A 27074-nucleotide genomic window follows, 5' to 3' on the forward strand; every position below is an offset into this window, starting at 1 on the left:
TTTTTTTTTTTTTTTTTTGCAATATTATCATGCAGCAGCCAAACTAATGAATATATAATTTTCTTTCCTTTCTGCTTGTCATGCCCTGCTAACATGGACATCTCCAAAGGCTCAGGTTGGTGTTGCAATCTGTCTTCATCTTGTTGTTCTCATCTACTAAAAAAGGGGCTTCGATGTTTTCTTCATCAATCAGCTTTTTTTGCTCTTCCTCTCTTCAGGACTGGATCCAGCATTATTACAACAGAAATGGATTCATCCAGAGAGGAGCCACATTTGTTTGTTACCCCTGAAACTCCAGCTGCAGCAAAATGTGCTGTTTCAGAAACAAGGGATATTGATTTATTTATATCTCCTTAAATTTTCTATGCTTGCCTGGCTTTGTGACAGGGAGGCAGCAGCACCTACAGCCCCTACAATTTCTGAAATCTGCAAAAATGCACTGAAACTCTCACTAATGAGTTTCTGCCTTGTTTTAAACCCCCGTTTTTGACAACGTAGTAAAATGGCATTTGTATCTTATTAAATTAAAGTAAAATTTAGTATCTTATCTGGATTCAACATTTTCTTGATAGTGATGAGACATAATTAAAAAATAAAATAAAAAGCAGAGGCACAGGAGATGGCCATTTATGAWTGTATTCTCATAGCCCCCATTCCCACTTGAGCACTTCCATTTTTTTTCATAACTTGAGGCTAAATTGTCTTGCCTGAGTATTTCAGGTAGGAATAAATACCCAATATGTGCAAGGTTGTACTTTGTGCTATGCCCTGCCCCTCAGAGGTTGTAGCAGCAATAAAACCATGAGTAAAACCAGAGAGGCAGGGTTGGGGCCAGGAGCTGCATATTTTTTCCCTTTTATTTACTCACATTGAATGATGCCAGCTCGGTATTTTAATCTCTGAGAAAGAGCACTCGTGCTTTACCATGTTACAACTTGGTATTTCCAACACCTGCACCAGTCTCACAGAAAATAAAACCACTTACCACTCGTAAAGGTGAATTAACAAACCTTGCTGAGCAGCATGGTAGTTCTATCAGAGTGAGCTGTAATGACTGGGGTTCCACAGAGCTTGCCTCAATTAACTTCTTAAACAAGGCATTTTCCACTCATTGCACTCTAAGAATTTGAAATAAATCAGTGCCTGACTTTGAATGTTTAATTATCCATTAGAAGAATGTGAGGGATGTACTAGGAGCATTTTGTGATGTCCAGCATAAAACTAGATGGACTGAAAGCTTCTAAAGGCCACAGTGAGGGGAAGGGGAGCATCCAGATGGCTTTATAGCAAGAATACCCCACTGCTTTCCTAATTTCTCCTCTTTTCCTCGTTTTGCGGCCAGAATTTTTCAGTGCTGCTTTTTTTTGATGGCTTCATCCTGAAATATYTTTATCTGAACTTTCCAGAATCTGATTTTAAGCTGAGATACCATCCAGTCAGTGCAAGTAATTGGGCATTTCCAGGTTGAGTCCCCTGCTCCCTGAGGGCTCCATCACCACCCCCTAGTAAATCACTCAACTCTTCATCCTYAGTTGTCTCATGTGTAAATTAGGATTAAAGTTGAGCAGTTTTGAGGATTGGGCTATAAATAGATAATCAAGAGCAGGGGGAACTTCAGAAGCTCGATAAGTGTTTTTACTCTTTTCAGAGAAAATAATTTTCCAGCAGTTTTTGAAGTAGTGGGGTAATGGTGGGGGGTTGTGTTTCTGTAAAGGTTTCCACAYTGCCTGCAGGGCAGATCCTGGGAATTGGTGCAACTCTCTGTCTGTGCTGGCATAATTACTGCCCTGGCTCTGAACTTTGAATAAAATGGATCCCATCCTTTTGCCAGATACAAAGTTTTAGACAGTTTCAGGTTTTCCTGGTTCAGCCAGTGAAGGCTCTTCAGAACCTYAGCAAAGCTCTAATTGATTTTCTTTTTTTCTGCACCACAAAGGAGGTAACAAACACAAACTCCTTTGATTTGGGTGTAAATGAAAACTAAAACTGCTGAATTTGCTTYGCAAGTATTTGTGCAGGCATCTGCTAGAGGCTTACAAAATTCAGGAATTYCAATGATTGAGAAGCCTTGCCAATAAAGATCTGTTCAAACTTTTGTGCTCTTAAGTAATTTTGAGCARTTTTTTTTAAAGTTTTGGTGTCTATTTGCAGCATCCAAACACCTAAAGACAAGTATTCATCCGTGAAGCCACTGCTTTGCAAAATCTAAATTGCTTGAAAATTAACTGTTCAACCAGTTTTAACACTGGTGAGCGGTTAGCATATTTCTGGCAATYGTGATCAATATATAAACTAGCATGAAATAAAATCAATTTTATTTTAAAGAGAACTATTTAATGGGGAAATTTTAATGAGATAATTTCTGTGATGTATTGTTTGTTAATGTGCAAGTACTTGTCCTTCAAATATACAGTTAATTCAGTAAAGCTTTTAAGTGCTTAGATCTGCCAAATCAAACATGCAGTTAAGTAATTAGCAAAGCAACTACTCAAGTTTTAATTCAGTTTTAAAGAATTAAATAAAAGAAATTCATTGTTAGAAATTATCTAGTTTGGATTAAACAGAATATGAACGCAGTGTTGGAACATTATAGAAGTTATTCAGTGAATATATGAGCATTTTTCAGCCAAAAAAAATAGATTTGGATGAATGAGTTGGAGTCAACATTTGAAGTCAAATTTGTAGATAATTACAATGAGTGGATGTTTTTWGAGATGTGTTTCCCAGCATATTGTGGCTCCATTTGTGTCAGGCTGGTTKCAGGACAGGGGCTGGCAGTGGCCCATATGTCACCAGCTGGTGGCCATAAGCTCTGAGAGGAGGAGATGTCCCTTTTGCATGGTGACATCCCACTGCTGCCTCCTCTTGCAGCCTGRATATGCAGAGAATATAAAAGTGGGTATGCAAAAAGTATCGGAAGTGAGTAAATTGCTGTCCAGKCTCTGAGAGAATGGCATTAAAATCTGCACCTAATTTCCTTTATGAGCAAGTATTTGCAGACCAGAGCAAGTCAGTTTTCTTTTCTGTATGAGATCTTTTCTACTTTTGGTGGTCTCCATAGTTTAAAAATGGGTTGTTATTTCTTTTGGCTTTTTCAATGTATGAGGTCTAATGTAACCTTGGAATAAGGGCAGCCATGTGAAATGAACTTATGTTAGAAATTAATTCAGCCCATTTGTATTAGAAATGAATAGCACAGAGGGATTCCTCGGGGTCTCAGGCAACTGCTACAGTGATCAGTTTGGTTGTTCTAATATAATAAGCAGATATTGACTTAGTTGGAGTGAACACCAAGATTTACTGTCATGAAAGCTAAAATATCGACTGAGGGAAAACCAGAGTCAATATTTACCTTGAGGGACAATAAATCTTGATGTTCACTGAAATATGAAGTCCCTATGATTTTCAGAAGTGTTGAACCTCGTTCCAGTTTGCTCTGCTGGTGCTCATCAGACAGGCAACCTGAAGTATAGGTATGAATTTCTTTTAATGAATCAGATCAGTTGGGCAAGTGCACTTGTTTCTGTAAGTCCTTTGYAAGGTCACCATTATTCCTGACCTACATTTAAATAAGTATGTTAGAGAACATTATAAATCACAGCTCTGTYGTGGTTAGATATTWGGACTTTTCATTAAAATGCAAGTATTAGATATTACAAGAGAAACTAAATAAATGRATGTTTGTATCTCTTGTTGAAGTAACTGTCCACATCAACATGTCTTAGCAAGGGCTCAGGGTTCATTTGAGTGAAAGGGAACAGGCTTCCTTCATTAGGGCAAGTTTCAGCAGTCTGTCTCTTAAAAAGTAGCTTTTGTCCTTCTTCCCTTTAGTTTGGGAACTGTGCCTATCACCTTGATTTTGGGATTCAGCTGTTAAAACAGTATTCCAGATTAATTCTGACTACAGAGAGTGATACAGTGATCCTGTGAAAGGCAACAGCAAAACTCCCCTTGGCTTCAGTCAGACATCGTTTCATCCAGAACATGCAGAACAACGGGTTCCTGTGCCTGTTGCATGGAATTAATTTAATTTTTGTACTTCAGGAAGTCAATTGTCATACTACAGCTCCATACATGTSATGGGGGGCTCAGTGAGAAGGGGYTTGTAAATGCACTGCCTTGGTGGGTTTATGTAAGCTGGGGGAAGGGTGGGCATTAAAAACTGAGGAGAGCTGGTGCAGCTTCACATGTAATTGAACCAGTCTGACAGACAGCAGACTAGGAATGCTCTATTAATTGCTTTGTTACTGTGATCCTCCCTGCTCTTGAAAGGGCACGTTTGAAGCATCACTTCACATCATGTGTGTTTGTGTCACTGCCCATGGGGTTTCTGTTCTGGCCTCACAGGACTCMTCAGATAGATTTTAGTTCATGTGCCATCCCGTTCTTGCCCAACTGTATCTGGTTTTCCTACAGTTACTGCAGCAGGTACATGGCCACTAAAACACATTTATGGCAAATGCCTGATGTTAAGCCTGTCCACAGTGGGCTTTGCTGGTTTGGAGAGCTCTGAGGTTTAACAGATGTGAAGGCAGAGCAGTCAGAGGTTGCTGAGATAACGAGATGGGATTCCCAAGCTCTTGGCCTCATCGTGGCTTCAGGCAGCAGGGCAAGTGCTGAGAGGCTGGCAKTGCTGTGACCCTGCAGGATTCACAGTGCTTTCCTCTGACCCTGAGGAAGGGTTCTTTAATAGAGCAAGGAGAAGAATCTTAAATTCACAAAGCTGCTGTTTGGGCTGGGCTGCCCTGCTGTGCCTGTGGAGGGAGGGAGGCAGCAGGGCACCATCACCACCCTCCTGCTCCCAACCTCTCCAGAAGTCTAAACAGCAGGAACAGGCCACYCAGCTCTTTATAAACCTCCCTATTAAGTTTTACCATCCTTGAYACTGCCCTGTGAGGCACCTCCTTCCTAGGCTTGCCCTGGCAGCCAGTTTTGGCCAAGTTTGGCTCTTCACTCACTCCCTCTGTGATGAGTTAAAAACTGATCATGCCTCAAGCACCTRCTTCCCTCACTAATGGTCTCCTGCAGACGGCAGGCTGTTTTGTCAGGCAGCACAGGCAGGCAAAGGGCACTGCCTTGGGGCACAGTGCACCAGAACCAGAGAGTGGTTTTGGTTCAAATGGACCTTAAAGATCACCTTATTTCTGACCTCCCATCATGGGCAGGGACATCTTCCKCTTGTTCAGGTTACTCAAAGCCACATCCAGGTTTGTAATTTGTGCTTAGTAATGTGTATGGAAAATGGTGTTAATGGTGTGGCTGCCTCTGCCCCCTTTGTTCCCCTCCCTTTCCCCTCCTCTGTGTGAAATGTGATGATCTCACCAGTTCATGTTGTCCTTGCCCTCACTAGTTCAGACTTTGATTTCCCTCTTTTCTGTCTTTTAACCTTTTACATATTTTGCACTTTCTTGCATTTCTTACTCCTTCTCTACTTAACTTATACACAATGCATGGGCAGACCCACAGTTCAAATTAGTCTCTGACATTTTCTGTTTCTGAGTTTTCCTTTGCAACTTGTCTTCCTTCTCTTTGAAATGAAGGCGGTTTTCTGATGGGACACCAGTTTTGTTTTCAGACTGGTATCTTCTTGTCTTCCCACCTCCAAAATGTTGCAAAGAAGGTCTCATTATTCTTGTGGCTACCACATGTCTAGTCATAATCTGCTGTATTAAAATGAAACTGTAAATTATTAAACATGTGGCCAGTTTTTTTTGGGGGGGGGGGGTAGCTGGGAGGAAGGCTATTGATTTAATTATTCTGATGGTGAGAATGAATTGGCTCCACAGCAGCAAGGCTGAGAAGGTTTTGGTGTGTGGAAGAAGAAATTTTGGGTGCGCTGTATTTTTCCAGGGAAGCATGTTATGCTTCATGCAAAGCCACAGGGAATACTGAATCTTCAAATCAGCTTCTGCAGACAAACCAGATCCAAAATAAATAACTTTTATTCATCACTGTAATAGAACTGTTGATGCATTCATTTATTTAAACCTAAAAATCTGCTGAAGCGCTATATCTCAGTGTGCTGCTTTTAACAACCTGAATATCTGGCACCTTTTATCAAGCTTTTGGCTGTATTTTTCTCTCTATGTAGACACCATAGTTCAGGTGAATACACTGTCRTGTTTGATTAGGAGATATGTTAGAGATAAGTCACTTGCAGGCAAAAAACCATTTACCGTTTTTGTGTATAAAAATGAAATTTGTGGGACGCGTGAAATTTCATTCTTTTATGGCAAATGGCTTATAAGAACGCGTTAGAAGCAAAGGTAAATGAGCACTGATTTTAAGTTTGTACCTTCTGAAACACGAAAGGATGTGGTACATACGGACCTGATGAATGACATGTGATAGATTAGACTGAGAGCAGGCAGAGCAAATGAAATTRTAATGGAGTTCCTCTTCTGGCTGCAGGAAATAGCTGTTATTTATCCTGCTTCCTAAGGTGCTGCATGCATACCGCTGTTCATTATGCACTTAAAAATCCCTTGGCAAGTCAATAATGAATAAATAAACTTAAAGCCACTGCAGCAGCCTTGGCATGRGGAGTGTAAGCCAGGGTGTTTTTCAGCGTGCCTTTTTATGAGTTTGGCTGAGGCTTTTCTGCGGTCGTGCTAACCTGGACAGTTCARCTGAAGAGTTTGGTTCTTTCTCCTGGCAGGTGCACGAGGCAGTCCCATGCTACAGCGAGTGCAATCAGTATTCCTGGGAAGTAGAACCGTGGTCTCCATGCARAATCGACAGCGAACAAAATTCCCTCCACTGTGGAGAAGGAATACAAACGAGGAAAGTCAGGTGCGTCAAGACAAAAGCTCAGGTATTCCAGATCAAAAAGAGCTGGTATGTTCTTGTATCTGACAATGAGTCCATTGCAGAGTCCAGTGTGTTCCAGATGAAAAGGAACATGTGTTTAGGTGCTGTGGTTTACAGGAAAAGCTTTTCAGAGATGCAGCCTTGGTTTTTCAGGAACACGGCATGATACTTAAATTAGTATTCTTCAGCCWAAATGCCATGTATACATAAAGCTCCCTGAGGTGCAAAGCCTCCATATTTTGATTTGCTAACATTTTCCCCAAGTAATAGCACTGCACGCAGCAGAGTGGCATTCATTATTACTGAATATTCATTCCCCAGGCASAGGGAAATGCTGAGTTATTTCCAAATGTTCAGATGTTCCTAGCAGGAGCGCTAAGATTTGTTCTCGCYGCTTGTCATTTTCTGTTTGCCCCTTTGTCAGCCGATCAAAGGTACAATCCCTCCAAATGAAATAACAAAAGCACGTTGTGCATGTAGCTGATTTCCATTTGCATTAACATATTATTTCTACTTTTTGACCAGTTGTGCTGCTTGTTGCAATGTCTGTGTCCTGTGCRGGGTTAAGAAAACTCGATACCCATCGTGTCTGTGGTACTCTAATTAAAATGAGAGTGTTTTCTGTGTTTTCTGTGTAGGTGTGTGAGCACTGCTGAGGATCACGGCGTGGAGACAGTGCCCAGCACTCTGTGCAGTCAGGCTGAGGTCCCAGAGACGGTGCAGAAGTGCAGCCTGTACTGTCCCAGCGAGTGTGCAGTGTCTGAGTGGGGACAGTGGAGCCCRTGCCCGCAGGTAAAATCTCCTGCCCATGCCCCTGGCAGCATTCCTCACACATCGGGCTTTGCTTGTCCTTCAACCATTTCACGGCCTGGCTGTTTTCTAGGAAAGTAAATTATTTTCTGAGGCATGTCAGGCTTAATGGATCCTGCCAGCGTGGTTGAACCTGGAGATATTTATGTCTCTACAGAGACTGAGCTATAGAAAGTTGGTTAGTGAAACACACAGTTRTTACTGTGCCAGTTGATTCAGGACATCCTTTCAGGGCCCACAAACGCAGAGGGGGTAAAGGGAGCAGTGCTTTAGCTGCAGTAGGGGAAGTGTTTGCAGGGGAGACCTCTGTCAGTGGTGCATGGCTGCTGTAACAACAAACCCTGGTGGTGACACTCCTCTGGACAGGTCCTAGTCCTGAGGGAATGACAGCTCTCCCCTCCCAACACACGCTGTTTCTGTCCAGTGTCTCCTCCTCCTCAAAACCTTGCGGGAAGATTTGAGGCTACAGCAGCAGAAGGGCATGGCAGCAAGGTGCCTGAACGATTTGTCATGTCATGAAATACTCAAAACTTWGTGAATTATGCAGGGATTCAAACCACTGCCAAGTGCTCTCTGTTTTCCCAACAAGGAAGATGGAAAGAAGCTGCAAATTCTGTATTATGAAAAGCCTCTGGCCTCAAACCACGTGATTTCAAATCTATTGTTTCTCTCTGATCAGTGCTGAAATAGGTGCCAGGTTTAATCTCAGAGGGGTTTTTTAATGGACTTGCTTGATGTATTTAAGTGACAAACATATATTCATTGCCCCCGTGTTAACAGGGCCATTACTGAAAGTTGAGTGGTTATTGGACAGGTATTTATACTACTGCTGACACAGGTAATTTCCTTCCATAATATTTTGTGTAGCGTATCAATATACCCGGTAAGAACATGTCAAATAAAATCTGGTGTTTCATTTCCTGCGTTCACCTCCTCCTGAGCAGCGTGGCTTGATGAAGTATAACACTCTTGCAACCCATACAAATGCTTGGATACCTTTCAGAGTCCCACTGTGGTTGGGCTGTTTCTTTGCCATTGACTTTTTCAGACATAGATTTTCTTCATTTTCGCATGCAGGGAGCTAATGCAGAGATCCTTGAGGCTGTTGGGGGTTTCTCAGGTGCCTCGATGGCAGTCAGTTGGTTATAAATGACTGCTTGAAGCTTTAAGACACACAGACCTTTTGCCTGAAGGCCCCTGTTTTTTGGCGGTGGTGAAGCCTCCATAGKCCACAGGAGCAGGAAAGGGAAGCCCAGAGCTCGTGGGCTGCATTCCATGGGCATGCATGCCCAGAGCTCGTGGGCAGCACRTCTCTTGGCAGGCACAGGGCCACGTGCCACAGTCCCTGTGTCTCCTTGTGCATCCCTTTGCCATGGTGGACGTCAACTCAGAAATGTGAGGGCATCTGCATGCCAATGCAATTAACTGAACAATATGTTTTCACAAGCTGTTCTGCAGTGCTTTGTTGTGAAACTGAGCTGACTGTGTGCTGGTGGAGCATGTGTTTYCATAGTTCTGTCTGGATACGAGGCAGTAAACAGCTTGAAGTTTTATGGGTGGATAAAACCCTCCCTTTGATGAGTTTACGGCRGTGCTGTCTCCCTTTCACAGAAACTCTTGGCTGTTTTTGCTGGGTTTTGAGAGAGAATCACACAAAACAGTCCCTCCCAGGCTGCACGTGCTCCTCATCTCCAAGTGCTGGGCGTGCTGCCGGTGCAGAATGACTCTGCTGGGTCACTGCTGTGTCTTTGGTGTGTGTGGGGCAGGGATTGAGGGAATTGTGGTGGCCAGCAGTGAGGCAGTGCCAGCACCAGAGTGGTTATTGGAACCCTCCATCTCCTGAGCTGCCACTAGGAAAGGTGGTCCCTTAAAACATCTATGAGTCAGCGGATTCAAAAATTTCAAAAAATTTGAAAGATCATATCACAGCAATGAAAAAGCAAAGCTGTGCATCCTGGCTGCTCTTGTTCAAGCACATTTACATTTCATACCACAGCAGTTGAYATGCTTTTAGCTGTAGCACTCTCATGAGGCTGTTGCCAAAGACCTTTCCAGGAAATCTTCCTGGAGCTCTGGTCATGTTTGGCTTGGTGGAGATAAAAAGGATTTATGAAACTTGACAAATTCTAGTTTGCAAGAAATGAGCAATCACAATTTTGGCCTCATCTTTGCCTGAGGAGCTCTTTGATTTGAGATATTTACCTAAGATTTTGGTCAGGTGAGAATTCTTTCCCAGTCGCTTTGGTGTTCTGCTCCTGTTTTACAGTGTTGATAATAAATTCATGCTGATAGCAGAATAACTAACTCTTATCAGCTGAATATAAAAAGGCCTTTTAGATTATCCGTTGTACCTTTTGTCAATATGTCATTGTACTCTGGATACTTTCTAGGGTATTACTTGGTTTTATCTTGCAGCAATATTCTTCCCATGTGAATTTTCCACTTTCAGGATGGTAAATGATCTTGAATCGTGTTGAAATCAATGAGTCATAAAGGTGGTGACTGCTTTGTCAATGGAAAATATTTTCTTCAATACTTTTTTCTGCTAAAACATTGTATTCTACCTTTTTTCRCTGCATTTCCCTTTTGCTTTTAAACACTTGTGGTCTTTTATAATTTCAGGTGCTCCCACAWTACTTTTATGTGTTTTTCAACTGAGTAACATTTTTTGCATCTTGATTATGGTGCAATTTAACTGCTACACAAAGGTAAATTTTAATATTTCCTCTAATGGTCAGAAATGAAGCTGTCAGAAATATAATGCCTCAAGGTTGCTTTGAGGTCTTGTCTCTGTACTGGATTCAAGAAACGCATAGTTACCAATTTAAAGCTTCCCYATTATTCTCCCTTTTTCTATTGTGAGAAGTAAATTCAAAATGTTTTTCYTTGTGGCTGAAGATTGTTTTTTGGCTTGTAATGTTTTGTTCTTTGTCACTAAGTAATATCCAAGTAATTTAAATATCAAGCCTTTAAAGCAATTTAAAATAACAGTTTGAAGCTTGCTAGTTAAAAAAGAAAACAACAAAAAAACACAAGGAAATTTGGTTGACTTGCATTTTGCTTCAGAGATTTCATATTTGTTCCAGGGACAGTAGTCAGACATCATCACTTGATTGCTCAAAGACCCAGCTAAACAATCTGGGAACCGAAATCCTGTCATCTCTGTTACATATTCAGCGATGGAATAACACACACTTCCTGCGGCGTCTCGACTTTGTATTCATCTGACTTGGAAATGTAATTAATTGACTTCAATTGAATTCATCAAAGCATTCTTAAAAAGAGTTAATATGCGAGTGGTGCTACAAGTCCCTGAAATAATTACCTCCAATCTATTTCGTTAGCTCTCTGTCGGCGGACGGCTGTCGCAGCCCCCGTTGTGGATTGGAGTGGCCTCCTCGCTTGCCTCAGCTGTTGGCATTTCCAGCAGCTAATTCCAAGAGGTCTGAAATTAGTTAATTATAGGAGGTTGGGTGTGTAGTGAGTGAGAACAGCTGTCTCCATTTCAGCGAGCGTTTTCCTCATGGATCAATGGCGATGTGCCGCGCTCAGGACTCGCCACAATTGAGTTATTATTCCCTGGAATGTGCGGGGGAAGTGTGATCCTGACACCGCTGACCGGATTAAAAGTGTCACCAAGCGACACAGCGAGCTCTGGGTTCGTGGTGACTTTCTTTCCAGATGCAAGTTGGAGTTGTTACAGTTTGGAAATGCCAGATGAAGAGAAATTGTGCGCTCCTGTAGGCGCTGGGATGGAATCCCTGTGTGGATTACCAAAGTCTTCATCACCACTGGTACCTGCACRCAGARTGGGCAAGGTTGGAAGGGACCACTGGAGGTCATTAGTGCTTTCTCTTCAAGCAGGATTCCCCAGAGTGTGTTCCTCGGAATTATGTCCTCATTTTGGATGTCTCCAGAGGAAAATCCCCACCCTCTCTGGGTTTGGCACGTAAGTTTGGCAKAGGACCTTCAGTGTGAAGGCTGGGCTGAAGAGTGAGGCTTGCACAGAGTATTTTTTGTAGCCCAAGAGATAATTTATTCAGGTCAAGTATGAGAATTACGCCAGTCAAGGCTTTTTGGAAGAACTTGGACTGCTCCTTGTGCATAGCTGTGACTTGGATTTTTTTTGTATAGCTTTATCAAAAAAAGTTGGTAACTGCTGTATTTTTTAGAGTCACTGTTTTATTTTTATTAATCTTTGTTAACAATCTCTTTTTAATAAGTCATGTTTCTGTGTGAAGGCAGGCAAGGTTTCAGAAACTGGATGTGTCTGAAAAAGAAAATTTATGCAAATGCATTTTCATTTCAAAAGGCTACTCATRTTATTGTAAATGGCTTGTTAAATTGTTACAAAACATCCACACTGGCATGAACAATATAATGGTTCATTGCTCTGTTAAAAATAGTCAAATACGGTTACTGCCTTTGCATTTACCTTATTTTGAGGTTGTATGTTTCCTTATGAATAGCCAGTTAAAAATAATGCAGCCAGCTATTTATAGTGCAGGGTGCATTATACAAGCTGCTTGATAAATTAAACAGCTTAAAAGGGCCCTGTAATGGGGTACAGCCTCTGTGCTGTGCAATTATGATGCATATGAGAGCCTGGATCAATGGACACCTTTTAAAATCCATCACAGAGGAGTTCTAATCGTGTATATTAATGTGTGATATGTTAACAGCTCTTAACGCTGGAATATAGCATTCATAACCTTGCAGCTGATTGTATTTATTTCTCTTCCAGAGCAAACTTTCTGTACTTTGTCAATTCTGTGATTGTCTGAAGCAAAGGYTGGGTACATCCGTTGTGTATGTTTTTGTCCCTCATTTTTTATGTTAGCTTAAAATAGTGACAAGTGGTTGTGGTGAAAAAACAGCTTTTGCTAAAAGAAATATTAAAAAATGCAGTAGTCAATAGTGCCAGGAATTCCTCCACAGAACCAAGATGATGGCTGTTGTAATTTCTAAACAGTCCTTTGAGAAAAACTTTGATTTATTCCTGCCTTAACATTTTATGGACCTCTCAGTGCTTTGGAATATTTTGTTTCTGTAGTGGTTTATATAATCTGGCCTGTAGATCCGTGGCTCCAGCTCAACTTTTTCATACTTTATGGTAAAGAATAATGGAAATGGTGAGATTTAGTACTATAAAGGAGGCTGGGACAGTGCAGTTTTGCCCATAAAGAAACCTACTGTGTGTGTGTGTGACATCCTACTGCTGTAGGCTATTAATGTGCCACCTGAGCTGGCACCCCAGTATTATTTCCATCCAGAAATTAATTCTGTTCCTATCACCAGTTCCAAAGGATGCATATGCCAGAATTACAGCCCCTGTTGCTTACAATCATCAGCAAGGAATCTGAGCAAACAACAGTCTGTAAAACTTAACAGCCAAACTGATCTACACCTGATCTTGAAGGTACATAGAGTTCTCCAGGCCTCTGACCTTCTACCTCTGTGCATGACAGCTGCTTCCATTTCTTAGGACTTGATTCCTCTCCTATTATTTATGCCCAGTGGGCACCCATGATCGTTGTCCTTCTTTGATCCGTAAATGTGTATTTCTAGCCTGGGTGGTGTATTTCCAGAAGTGGGTTTCAGTTTCCCAGAATAGGGAACATTTGCTGTTCTGCCCATTTCTATCCCGTGGTTACATTCCAGATTCTCCCAGCTATGGAAACCAGTTATGGGATTTATAACCACAGGTATAAAAATAAGTATCACGAGCATAAAGAGATGATCTCAGAAATATAAAGCAAACTCCCACTCCTGAACACATCTGTTGTAGGCACCTGCCTTTCCTTATGCTGCCACTGTGGAAATGTTGGCTGATGCTGAGCACAAACCAGTTGCAATAACCTTACAGGAGGTAATGGCTGACTTAATGTAAAAAATAATTAAAAAAGCTTCATCTGTCATCAGTGAAAGCACTAGCTACTAATAGAGCAGTAGGAAGTAAAATAATGTCTTTGGAAGTATAGCATCCACTCAGTGGGAAGAGAGGAGTTGTAAATGAAGATTCTGAGTAAAGCATTGCTGAGTCACAGTGGGTTTTATTGATTTAAAACCCCCAAAATTGTAGATTTATWTGTGCTTGTAATTAGAAACTTGGATGCCTAGGGCAGACCCAGTCTTGAGCCGTGTACCTGAATGGTACCTTCATTATTTTTTATGAAAGRTTTCTTGAACAGTCAAATTAGTTCTGTCATTTTCTTCATTTGTGAGAATATTCAGAATCAGCCTGTTATCTTGCCCAAATCCTAATTAATTCTGTGGTAATTTCTTAATTTAAGTACTCAAGGAATATCTCTTTCTYTTGCTGTCTTTTCTATAAATTACTGAGTACCGTTTCAGTCGTGCCTCCCAAAGCAGTGATTTGCTGTTGATGGTGATTGGTTTTGCTCTCAGTATTTTTTAAGATCCACATTCAGGACCAKCCATGCCCTGCTGGTGTTGCTTGTTAGTACCCTCACCATCTCCCCACTGGAAACAATTCCTCTTCTTTGCTTTCTCTGCTCACATCCCCTAACAACACTGAGTCTGCCAATCCATTCCTCAACCTTTGCCATGCCGTAAATATTTGATTTTTTTTCCAGCCTGGGTTTTTGGAAGGGTCCTGCAGGAGCTGTGCACCCAAGCCCATTGAGATTTCAGGGTAGCTGGATACTCAGCTCCCTCTTGCTCCTTTGAAAAACCCAGCTTTCATCTTTTTTCTTTGCAAGTCATTCCCTCCTGCCGCTTACTCAGTTCCACATATATTTGGCTCCGTTTTTTACRTGGTTAACTTGAAAGGGTAAGGGCAGAAAATCAATTATAAAACTAAATTGACTTCTCAATTGACGTTAAGAGAAATTCAACAAATAATATTACAGGATATTAGTTACAGTTTGCCGACTTTGAATTTTTGCATGTTTCYCGTGTCCTCAGCTTGATTAAATGAACRCTTTTCCTACAGAGATTCCTTGTTRTTCAAAACTGGTAAAAGTGAGGGACTTACTGCATCAGCTCTGGCTTCTGAGCACCGTGGCTCATCAACACAGTGAGAATTCCAGCTTCAGAGCATCAGTAAACCAGTTGTTTGTTTGGATCCTGGCAAACACCAGATAGATTTCAACCTGTTAGACTGCTCTGCTGCCTACCAGGAGGAGATCTGAGAGGGAAAATGTTCCTGCCAGCCAGGAAAGCCATGGGGCTCTGTGACAGCACTGGGCTGCATCAATGCCCTGTGATGGAGCACAATGGGGGGCATGCCAGGCAGGGGGAAAATACTATTTTATTAAAAGAATTTACTTATCTACAAATGATGCATATTTTCTGTCTGCAGGTTCTTATTTTGAAGGGAGTAAAAGCTGGTRTTTCTGAGCTGGCACAGACAATTTCTGTCACAGCATCCATGGATTTTTTTTCCCTTTGGTAACATAATTCAGAGAAACATTAATTAGGAGTAGCTACTGAGATACATGCTTTGATTTCTTTTTTCATAGTCATTTTGGTTTATTGGCAAATCATTTAAGTTATTAGTGTTAGTTGTGAGAATGAGCAATCAGATTAGTTGTGAAAAAGGCTGTAAACTATTGGTAAACACTTAGCGTAGTTTTAATTTGCAGATAATTAGAAGCAATTGGGTATTTTAGCTGACCAAGGGTATTCAAATAAGATTACCATTTAAAATGATTTGACAAGGTGTGTCAGCAATAAAAACGTAATAGATTTTCCTTCACGTAGTGTAAACATAAGGAAAATAAGCCCTGMCAATGAATTTTAAGACCAGACCAGACTTTTTTTCCATTTGTCCTGATATTTATTCTATTCAGTTTTGCTATCATCTGTGCAGCTAATCCAGTTTACAGCAGCCTGAGATCCAGATTTGTGCTCCAAGGCCATTGCATTTCCCTTTAATATTCACAAKACAGGAATTATCCACACTTCCCCCCATGCAGGGTTCAGTGTTTGCAGGCAGCTTGTTGCATGATAATGAGCCCGTGGTTTTAAACCGTTAGTTATTTTTTTGTAATTACAACAGTCCATAGAAAAATCACGTTTTAAATCCCCAAGCATTTCTGAAAATGTATTTCTACATGCATTGCTTTTTTTTTTTTGTTTTCTTTGCTGTTCCTGAGCAATCCTGATGAGATTAACTCTTAGGAATTAAAGAGGTCATCTTGTTCAATAAACAGCAGTGAATACCTTTAATAAGGGATTTATATCCATTAGGTTTCCTACAACCACATCCACACACCCACTCCCATTACTGGATTGTGGGAAAACAATGCCTCAGTGCTATGAGAGTGAGGATCGAGGGCTGCTATAAACAAACAGTTTTCATGCCTGTGATGCACAAACAGAAATGCAAACCCGCCTCACTTGGTTCATATTCCTGTGAAAATGTAAACAAGCAAATCCTGGTTTATAGGACATTAGTATTGGTATCACATACTATGAACAGTCACCTCATCGTTCTGTCAGCATCATAACTGATATGCAATTACAAATGTCCTTCTTTGAAATGAGTCCTTTGCTGTAACATCAGATATTACTTAAAAACACATTAATTGTGCCAGAAATCCTGTCCTTTTGTTCAGTACAATGGCATTTTACTGKAAGGGTGGGAAGGAGGTGCAAAGCAGGGCACAGTAAAATGGTGTAGTCTTTATCTAATGCATTGTCCCCAAGGCTCCTTACAAAAAAAAAACATGGAAAAAATAGTATAGGAGTGCCTAAAATACACAAATCATGGTGGATAAAAGATGACTTCTAGCAATATTGGATTCTTAACCTTGAACCACATTTCTTTTCCTTCATATGCTTTTAAGTATTGTTAGAACAGAAATGGGATTGTATCCTCTACCTCCTTAGGGTTGTGGATGTGCATGAACATCCCTGGGCTGTGCTGTCTGGGTGGTTTTCTGGGATCACTGGTGTCTGTGGGATTTACTGGGGTCTCTGTACTGTCCATCCCTTCTCTGTGCAGGTGTGTGACCCGAATATTATGCAAACCCGAACCCGACAAGTGCTGAGGGCTTCTGTCAGTTCAAAGCCCTGCCCTGAAGATTCACAAATGAARCCATGTATTCTTAACCAAAATTGCTTCCAGTACGAGTACAACCTAACAGGTAGGTACAAATTTGCAATATCCCCTTAGTGTGTGCTTTTAGTTATGTTTGCTTGGGGTGTTGGTTAAAGCCTTGACAACRTTGGTTTTAATAAAGTTAATTGCACACCTGCATTTTTACATGTTAGCAGACAAATGCACGATTTTTTTACATAAGCTGTCATTGCAGGTACACTGGAAATAAAGCATACTAAGTGGGAGATTTTCAGCAGGTTATCAACAGAATTACTTACAAAATTCCAATTAAAAGAGGATCATCTGTGTGGTTCTGGTGAAGCCAGCAATGCCAACAGAAGTCTGCTTTGAAGGCAGYGTGGATTATATGGGTGGGCATAGGMTAKTCAGAGAAAAATGCATTATTTARGACCTTAGAAGCGATTGGATCTTTGCAAACAAATGAACGAAACAAAACCAAAAAATTCCTTTTGTTTTGGCCAGCTGAAATAAATGAGAAAGGCATACCGAGGAGAGATCTGAGAGGAGTTTGGAGGCTGGTGGGAAGGGAGAACAAAGCAAGATAAAATATCTGAATGTAAACTCAGYCTGTTTGTAATAAAAGCCCTAGAAACACAGGCAGCAGGATGATGCCTTTTTTATCATCACATTTCAGAAATGCAGAACATTTATGTGTTCATGTTTATCAGAGGTGGAAGACACAAAGTAATAGGTTTTTTTTCTCATCCTTCTTATTTATTGGTGGTATATGGAAATTTTAGTGGCTTCTGTTAYGCTTTTTGTTTATTTTAAATTATGTTTTAAAGCTTATTTCAGTTTAGTTGTATTCTGACCAGCATAATTTCAGACACGTAATRAGATATTCATTTCCTTCCGCTAGAAATACCGCTTTTATTTCATGAGCATTAGTTTTAAATAATGGATAGCTTTGCCTCGAGACAAAAACAGGTTAAACCAGACTTCCCCTTCAGAAACTTCCCCAGCTGCTTTATCAAAGTGGGATTTTACTTCAGACAATAGAGTTTTGTACSTGTGCCAAGTGGATTGAACTGATAGCCTTTATCAGCGCTCGGCATGTGCGCTCGGATGTGCTGGTGTCTAATGGGACAGGTGTGGGGCTGCCTGCTCTGACACTTGTCTGGCTTTGAGAAAAACCTTCTTTTGTAAGGGGTTGTTCTTGGGTTTRGGATGCCCTGGCATGGGGAAGGGCTGCTRTASGTGARGGTTACRYGTGTTTAAGGCTTCAGARCYRGCTGGATGGGGATTTGAGCAGCCTGGCCTGGGGGGAAGCCTCCGTTAGATGGCAGGGCATTGGGTTGGATTACGGCATGATCTTTAGGGTTCTTTCCGAGCCTTTCAGTGATTGTGTGCTGGTGTAGAGGTGACGTGCAGCAGTGTCCCCTGTGCTTTRTGTCCTCAGGCTGGAGCGGGTGCCAGCTGGGTGCCAACGCCACCTGCGGCCTCGGGGAGCGGCGGCGCCTCCTGAGCTGCCGGCGCAGCGACGGGGCCACCGTGAGCATGCGGCTGTGCCAGCGGGTGAGCGGGGCTGCCACGCACCCTGGGGGCTCGTGTGCCCTCTGATCCACCCCACAGCATCCCCCATAAAGGCTGGGCAAGCTGTGTTCAGTGCTGGGTGCTCTGGGAGACAGAGCGGGGTCAGCGGGTGGGATCACTCCTTGGCTCCAACACACGGGGCATGGCTACCACCCCTGCTCCATCCCAAAGCTGCTGACCAGGGAGACTGTCCTGCTGTTAGAAATCTGGGGCTGGCCTTTTGGAACCAGACCCAGACACCGAGGGATGCTCAGATGTGAAATATGTCAGCACTGACACCGCTTTCACCCTTCAGGAAAGCTCTGTATAAGCACCACACTGGTGTCCCTCAGAGCTGCTCCCCATTGGGGTCTGGGTGGTTGGTTTTGGGGGTTATGGCTGGGGTCTGGGCACGCTGATTCCTGTGTTTCCCTGTCACAGCTCGGTCTGGAGAAGCCCGTGCCCACCAGCAGCCGCTGCGTGGTGGGGTGTGCTGTGGACTGCCAGCTCTCGCCGTGGTCAGCCTGGTCTCAGTGCTCCCACACGTGTGGTGTCGGTGGTGAGTCCTTCCCCTCCCTCCTGACCAGCCCCAGGGGCTCAGACAGTTCCTGATCAAGGGTACAGAGCTCAAGGGTATCCTCGAGCCACACCTGAATCCTTCAGAGCTGCTCCTGGATGCTCTCAAGGTCCTGAGGTGGTGGATGTTTAGAGCAAAGGAGGCTGCTTTCGAAGTACTCTAAAGTGGAAAATGCAGCTAAGGGAACAAGTAGTCAGGTATCTGGAGGGTTATTTATTAATTAATTCAAACTTTCAGAATTGAGTCACAACAAAAGTTAACCCCAGATATGGGGAGTAGGTAAAACTAGCAAAGAGAGCRTTTACAGGATTCTGAAGAGATTAATAAATAAATACAATTCCTCTGCTGAAGTGACTTTTAGTAACATAATTGCATCCCACTGAAGAAAACAGAGACTGTTTTTCACCATTTAGTGAATGCCTCTGTCTCCATTGTGCACCCACAGATCCCTTAACATTTCTATGACCCYGGTAACTTCAGCAGAACTTTCTATAGCCAATAATGCCCACCAGCATACCAAAAGTGAAAGGATTAGAACCTTTTTCAACTTATATGATTTAAAATACCCTTTGAGTATTGACATGAGGAAATGTGTGGAAGGTTTTATTCTCAATAAGCTTGGGAGTTTATTTCCCAGGCTTCTGATGTGCGTTAGATGTACAGCTAATGGTCTTTAAGATTCAAAAGCCATAATGTATATTTGAATCAAATTCACTTAAGGTCAAAAAGAAAAAAGCTCTTAACTTCCATAAARTGATTCCTTCAGATGGATTCCAGAGATCAAAGCGTGTTACAGAAAAAGCTTAATATTTGGATTAGTGCTGTTCTTTCTTTGCTGAGCTTTTAGCCCRTTTGTGAAGTAGTGCTTTCTTAACAGAAATGAATAATTCACAGACAGTGTTTTAACAACAACACACTTGGAGTCCTATTAATTCCAAATTTTTTTCTTCCTTCAAAATCTATTTTGGAGTGTTAATGCTCATGTTGCTGAATAAACTTAATTTAATTTTTTGAGTGTTCAGTCACTTACTAAGTTAAACAGAGTACAGTGCAAAAGCAGGTTGTAGTGTTTTTATGGCTTTTAGCTTGCTCAAGGAGCAGCTCACCCTGTATAGTACCTGAAGGTTTTTTTCATCCTGAGCTCTTACATTGCCTAGTTTGCAAAAGGATGTACTCCAGTGAAGGTGTGTCCTATATTCCGCCCCTGATCCTGAAATGCTTGTGCAAATTCCAAAGGCTGGTTAAAGAGCTGATGGCTGCCAATGAGTACAAAGAGTTACTTCGTGTCCTAAACTGGAGGAAAGCTGGAAACATCCGTGCCCAGCCAAAGGAGATCTTGCAGCGAGTGTCCTGGTGCCAAACCTCTCGGAGGCTGCTTGAAGCACACAGTGAAGCCCAAGCTCAGCTCAGTTTATGGGTCATCCCTGCTCCTCCAGGATCATAACTCTGATACCCTGCTGGCTGGAGAGCTGCTTCTACAGGCCACTGCACTATTGCGTGGTTTAACACGGATTTAAAAGCTGGAGATACTCTTCTGTGAACCTATGGCCGCTGAGCAGCTGGAAAACTGTCTTAAAAATTGTGTCATAAAGAAGCCAAGTTTTACTCAGTCCKTCTCTACCATTTGAACAGCTTTGCAGGGACCCAAGAGTCTTCTGAACCTCATGCCAGAGCAGGAGCATCAGTGAAACAAAAATACTTTGCATCCAGATTATTTCAAGCTCATTGCTSATTTTCCTTGAGCTTTGATCCTGATCTGACTTTTGCTGTATCAGCTCTAAAGCATGGATCTACCCTGGAATCAGACATTCCGTGGTGGAGGGACCTTGGTACCAGTCCTTGTGTGGTTCCAGCAGCACAAACTCCATCACTTCAGCTGCTTCCCTGAGCTCCAGTGGGCTGTAAGCACTCCTGGACGATGGCAATAACAGAGACTGTGCTTGTGCACTCATCCACAGGTGGTGCTTCACAGGAACACTGAGGGTTTCCAGCAGAAGGGTCATGGGCTGCGACACCTTTGAATTCACCCTGAGTTTCTCGCAGGAATTCATGGGAATAGGATGAAGCCTCAAATGATGTAGGAAAAGACAAAGGATGACAATAAACAAGCTGTGGGAATTGGCTGCAGAAAAAGCTCAGAACTGCTTCCCTTTGCCAGTAATTGCCCAGTGTTTGGTACAGCTAAAATGCAGGGCTTAGGTGCTCAGTGTTCTGAAATCACAGCAAGTTGAATGCAGCATTACTGGATCAGCTCACAACAATATTTTGCTTTTCTGGCTGTTTTGGAGAGTGTGTGAAGGGCCTGCAGAAGCACCATAAAGGACTTCAAAGAGAAACATAATTTAAATRTAATTCAGATCAAAATTTAGTGTTGCTGGATTTGCGTTTTCCCATGGTTTTTTACTCTAGCATTGTTGCTAACATTTTTATTCTGTCCTTCTCTTGCAGTAACAGTTTGATATGATATATTTTAATGGGTGGTACCTTTACTCAGGTTTTATTTTATGGAATAATACATTTAAACATGAAGTRGTGCTGCTGTGCATGTGGCACTGGMGTCTAACACAGTTCTGGTACACAGCAGCCAAAGGTGAATATATTGATTTTTATGAATGATGATGAGTAAAGCATATCTCTCTTTCCTGCCTGCTCTGAGCCTGTGGAGATGTGTAACTGATGTTTGCCTGTTGCAGCTGTAGTTTTGGGCAGCATCTGCTCAGGATGGGGCTTGGGCTGACACTGGGTTATACGTAAGGGCTCCTTATATCAGTTGCTGTACTGCTATGAAAAGATGTATAGTCCTGCCTTAATGGATGATCCTTCCATGGCCTGAATCAAAGTTACTGGAAAGGCAATTGGTAAGGATAATCCTCAGCAAATTGAATTTCCTTTGTTAAGGTAAATGAATCCAYGAGGATGCTGAATTTTTCTACGTAAACGCTTTTCCAATCCCACATGGCTTCTCCCAAGCTCTCTAACAGGAGTGCTAAATTGTATAAAGCCACCTCCAGCTGTGCTTTGCCACTTACAAAGCTGACTTTATCAGATCAGTTACAGGATTTACCTGGGTTCATGAACACGTTGCTGTGCCTTGCTCAGTCCTCAGACCCTGATGGGACCGTGCTGGGCTGTGGAGATGTGAATCCCAACACCGGAGTACAGGTTGGGGGGTACAAGGATGCACACCACTGAAAATTCATTGGTTMTATTCTTCCCTGGATCATCACCAGTTTGGGAAAACATTTTTGGTGTTGCCTTCTGAAGAAGAATTCCTTGTGATGCTTTCTCAGCTGCTGCTCCAGTCTGACCATGAGAGATATGCTGGGAATGCTCCAGTGCCTGCTGGAGRGAAGTGGATGAAAAGCCCTATTTATCAGTGTCCCACTTGCATCTGACTGGACCTAACCTGATCCCCAGGGCTTATTTCAGTGACCTGATCCCTGCTCTGGCCTTGTGGTTCCCTGATACAGCTGTGTTTTGTGTGCTCTGCTCAGACTCTGGTTACAGCATGTTGGTCATTTGGACTGGGATGAGCTATGGCAGGAATTTGAATCTCCTTGGTTTCAGCAGTGACATCACTTTGTGGAGATAAAATGCAAGTAATGGCAAGAATTTTTGAGGGGTAAAAATTCTTACTCTTCTGATTTGAAGATATAATCCTGTGGTTGTGAGATGCAGTTCTTGCTGCTGACACAAAATAGAATTTTAACTGCCCAGCATTAACAAGATTGGCCTCTTTTTTTTTCCCCTTTCAAAACTGCTTTGAGGATATGAAGAAATGTTTATTTTCAATTTCAGCAGACTTTCTGTCCTGATTTTTGTATCATATAACATTGCAGAGCAGAGAAAACGGAGATGTGGCCAATTCATTGGGAAATTAGAGAACAATTCAAGGGAAAATTGAAGAAATAACTAGGATTGCTTCAGCTCTTCTATAGTTTGTATTGGAAGCAGATTAATTTCAGATGCAGTGAGATTCTGTTCTGCATAGGCAGCAAAGGATGAGGTATTTAAAAAGAAAAAACAGTTTTTCTGCTACTTGAGTGGTAATTGAGCACTTAGATAATGTTTTTGTAGTAAAAAAATTAGAACTTTAAGAAACTCACTGCAATCATTGCACAAAGTAAGGTTTTAAGGGAATTTCTTTCTTCAGTGATTCATTTACAGTGTAAAAAGAAGGTGATAGACTGAGTCAAGCCTCAGCTGACCACTGGGACTGTGGTGACTTTCAATAGTTTGGATAATCAACTGTAAAAAGCCAAAATGGGAAGAAAGGTTGTTAATTCCTCTTTCTGTTCAATGATCTTCCCATTTCCATATTGGTAAAAACACGTTAAACAGTGTACAAAAGGAAATTATTTAGTTAATTAAAATAGCTTAATGAATGCTTCAGGCTTTCAAGTCCCTCCTAATGAAATTGGATCTTTTTACCTTRGGGTTTTTACCTTTTCCACAGCTCCACGCATGGTACCTGGCAGGCTGCCCCAAAACCCTGCAGTCATGAGCTTCCTGCTCTTTCCCAAAGATTCTTTTCCATGGCTCACCAAAACTCAGCATTAAGATGGATTTGGCAAATTTGGTYTCTGGCTGGAGAGGAAGGAACAGCTCATTTTGGGCTGTTAATGGTGTTCATCCCACAGCAGGCTGGGAGGTTTCTCCTCCCTTGCTCTGACCTCCCAGTGCACCACAGGAATTTTCCTTATTTTTTTTTTTCTTTTTATTCTTTTCCTGTCCTCCCCTGTCCTACTTCTCCTCCTCCTCCTTCTCCTTCATCCTTTCAGTGGTAGGATTTTTTTCCACCTCCTAATGTATCTGATTCCGTGATGGCTGAATGCGCAGTCAAGTGGATAACAGCTTTTATCATCACTCCTGTTACAAACTCCCCAGGTCTAGGGGATTAAAACTGGAAAARGAGGAAGTCCTAAAATTGGTTTAAATGGGTTTAAAAATGGAATTCAGTGGGTCAGAGCGAGGGAATAAAGAGAGCTTGCTGAGGTATCATCACTGCCTTTCCAGGTGTGTYTGCTTTTAATTTTTATTTGCTAAAACACTTTTGGAAAGCCAGCTCTGTGGATGGTAACGATGACAGATATCAGAGATGTGCCTTACACCTGCAGTACCCTTAATTAAAAAGCGTCTGCATAAATGGCTGGGAGAAGGATCTGGCTGGGTATTGCAGCCTCCCTGTTTTGCAGGGTGTTTGCTCCCCCACCAGCCTCCCCTCTGCTCACAAAGGAGCTGAAGGGCTGTGATCCAAATGAGAGAGCTCCCCCACAACACCTTATCTCTTCCTTTGCACTGGGTTAGCAATTACCACTCTCCTCTGTCTTGTTGTATTTGCCTGCCCTTTCTGCCCGGCCCTTTCAGTTTTTAACTCAAGTCCACACCTGTTGAAAGACGAGGCAGAAATTTTATCCTTGGCACAATCTTCTGCACCCCACTGCATAAGGGCTTTTTCTTTTCYACTTTTCTTTTTAATTGGAGATGGAATTCTAATTGAAACATTTTGAGTGAAAACATTCCTGGACRTAAATGGACAGCAAAGGAGGCGGAAATGGAATTGCTGTAACTTTAATGAATATATTCAGTTTTATTAGTTCAAAAGTAGTAACATAATTGCTTTTTCCATTCAGTGGCTGAAGAAGTTTTCACCAATAATAAATAGGATTTTAATGGAAATGGTAGAAGTGGTTATGGACGGTAATAGCCACTACAATGTTTGCAGTTTTCAAATTAGGTCCACATAATTGCTCATAAAAAGAAAATTTCATTTGTTAAAAATCTCTGGAAACATATTGAATGTGTAACGGTAGAAATGCTGCTGCCATAGGAATTATTTTCCTGTCATATTTAATAATCAGGATCTAGTCAAGTATTTAAATGTGTTGCATAAACAAATGCTATATTTGGAAAACATACAAAGCCGTGCTTAAAAAGTGCGCTTGGAAATATCAGCGACTGCATTTCTTAGACTTCGCAATCGCATCCCTATCATCCAAACAGCCTTCCCAATTAATTGCTTTTTTTAACAGATTTTAGTGGTGGGAAACGAGCTGGGAATGCTGATAAATTACAAAATCTGTCTCTTTTCTCTCTCTCTCTCTCTCTAAACAGCCTTCCCAATTAATTGCTTTTTTTAACAGATTTTAGTGGTGGGAAACGAGCTGGGAATGCTGATAAATTACAAAATCTGTCTCTTTTCTCTCTCTCTCTCTCTCTCTGCTGGGCTGTGTGCTGTCGGTGCCCCCGCCTAGGCCAGATGGTGCGTGGGCGCTCGGTGCTGCTGCGGGCAGCGGGCGAGGGCAGGCGCTGTCCGGAGCAGCTCACCCAGCACCGCAGCTGCCCGGTGAAACCCTGCTACAGCTGGCTGCTGGGCCCCTGGTCTCCCTGCACMGTCCAGGTAGGGCTTTTTCCACGCTCCCCGAGCTTCCCCGTGCATGGGGTCAGCAGTAAAACCCCTCGTTAGCTTGTGGGATTAATTGCTGGTCGTGGGCTGGAGGGAAGACGGGCAAGTTCAGGAGCGGTGAAACCCTGCCCTTCATCTTCCAGCCATCAGCAGCCATTCACAAGCAGTGATACGGGTTCAAGGGTTGCCAGCTCGTGGAGTTATTGTAGGGGAAATGTGGCGTGGCTGTGTTTGAGTGAGCACGGTTGTGGTGACCTGTAATTTAATTATATAAAATAACTCTAACRAGAAAATAGATTCACTAGATACCAGGACAGCTTAGCCTTTTTTTATCATCTTTTTTTATTTCCCTTTTTTTAGCAGGTCATCCCCCCAGGTCTGCAGTACAGTAGTGTGAGTGATTGTATGAAGGGCTGGTTTCTGCTTTCTCCTTACCCTGGCTATCTTTTTAATGATCTRAAAATGTCTGGATTCAGTTCTGCTGTGCTGTCCCTACACTTGGCACCTCTGCTCAGCACCGGGGCCGTCATTTTTTCACTGGCAGTGACTTCCATCAAGCTTGAATTGACTTTTTCTTCCCCTCTCTGCCTTTTCTTCTCTCCTTATCTGTTAGATCACATTTCCAATATTAAAACATATTAGCTGGTAACCCAGTTTAAGCAGAGGTGAATCTTTCACAGTGAGGTTTATCAGGCTTCTTAAATCTGGCTTTGGTGAGATGGAGGTAGGAGAAGTGTGGTGGAAACGAGCCCTGTCTGGTCCCAGGGGACAGGACCTGTGCCAGATCTGTGGCTGCCTCTCCACATTATATCACGTAGGAGATTGAAGCCAATAATGCACATAAAGACACACATCCCTTGTGATTTCTGCTCTGCCAATGCCTTGAATACCCACGTGGTTTCTCAGTGTGGTGGAGGGACGTGTAGCGAATATGTGAGTGGTGCAGTAAATACTCAGAATTTTCCCAGTTTTCCACAAGTGAAATCTGGATTGTGACAGTCCAGCATCAGAGAAACAGAAGTATATTTATTTTTYCTATAATTCACAACTCATTGCAACTAGTGATGTCAGTGTGGTCCTTGTATGTGCTATACTCAGCATGTCTAACATATGTATAAGATATATATAACATAAATGGAGCAAAATGATAGCATCAGCTGGTATTTTGTCCAGCTAACATAAGCAGATTCTGTTAAACATCAGGGAAGCTCCAACCATAGCAGCTCACACTGCTGATAAAAGAATTAGTAGGGAAGCCGAATTAAGGCCCTGGCTTACTCCAGATAAATAACACATTGTGCAGATTAGAATGTGCACATCCCAAACCCAGCTAAATTTCAGCTCAGAGCGAGTAATCACAGCGTTCCGTAACCCAGATACCATCCCTGCATTCAGTGAGTTAGAGCCTGCTTCTCCTTCAATTACCACAGAGCAGTTTCTCTACCCTTTGCTTTGTTTTGGAGAGAAGCCATTCTATTCATGTTCACTTCTCTTTAATGAGGTGCTTAGGAATTAAATGTAGTTCATAAATACAGCGTGATTTATTCCTGGGCTTTACCAGAAAAGAAGCTTAAGCCTGCGTTCTAAAGAAAGCTTTCAGGAGTCCTGTTTTCAAGGATGCTTTGTGAAATAAGGTAAAGCATCCTATGGTAAGGCCAAAATGCATTGTGTGAAAGTGTCTTCYTGTAATAATAGAAACGGGACGATTAATTATAAGGCTAAAATATTTTTTCCTGGTATTATAACTGAAACTACAATTCCTARTTGAAGGAGGACTGTTTTATGCTAAATTGACTTAGTGTGAATGATTGCAGGTGTCTGCATGTTTAGGAGTAGAGCCTGCAGAGTGTTCTGTGCTGCTGATTGTCACA

General features: G+C 42.1%; 1 protein-coding gene across 1 annotated transcript in view; it reads left to right on the forward strand.

Annotated features, from left to right (window-relative positions):
- Positions 1 to 27074, forward strand: part of THSD7B (thrombospondin type 1 domain containing 7B) — a 238689-nt gene that overhangs the window by 199341 nt on the left and 12274 nt on the right. The window contains exons 16-21 of the mRNA XM_057366569.1: positions 6659 to 6792; positions 7449 to 7602; positions 16592 to 16733; positions 18108 to 18223; positions 18662 to 18779; positions 25052 to 25197. Of these exons, the coding sequence (XP_057222552.1) occupies positions 6659 to 6792; positions 7449 to 7602; positions 16592 to 16733; positions 18108 to 18223; positions 18662 to 18779; positions 25052 to 25197 (810 nt within the window). The remainder of the gene's footprint in view (positions 1 to 6658; positions 6793 to 7448; positions 7603 to 16591; positions 16734 to 18107; positions 18224 to 18661; positions 18780 to 25051; positions 25198 to 27074) is intronic.

This window comes from Malurus melanocephalus, unplaced genomic scaffold, assembly GCF_030028575.1.
Source record: "Malurus melanocephalus ecotype Western Australia unplaced genomic scaffold, MMel_1.1 scaffold_67, whole genome shotgun sequence".
NCBI classification, from domain to species: Eukaryota; Metazoa; Chordata; class Aves; order Passeriformes; family Maluridae; genus Malurus; species Malurus melanocephalus.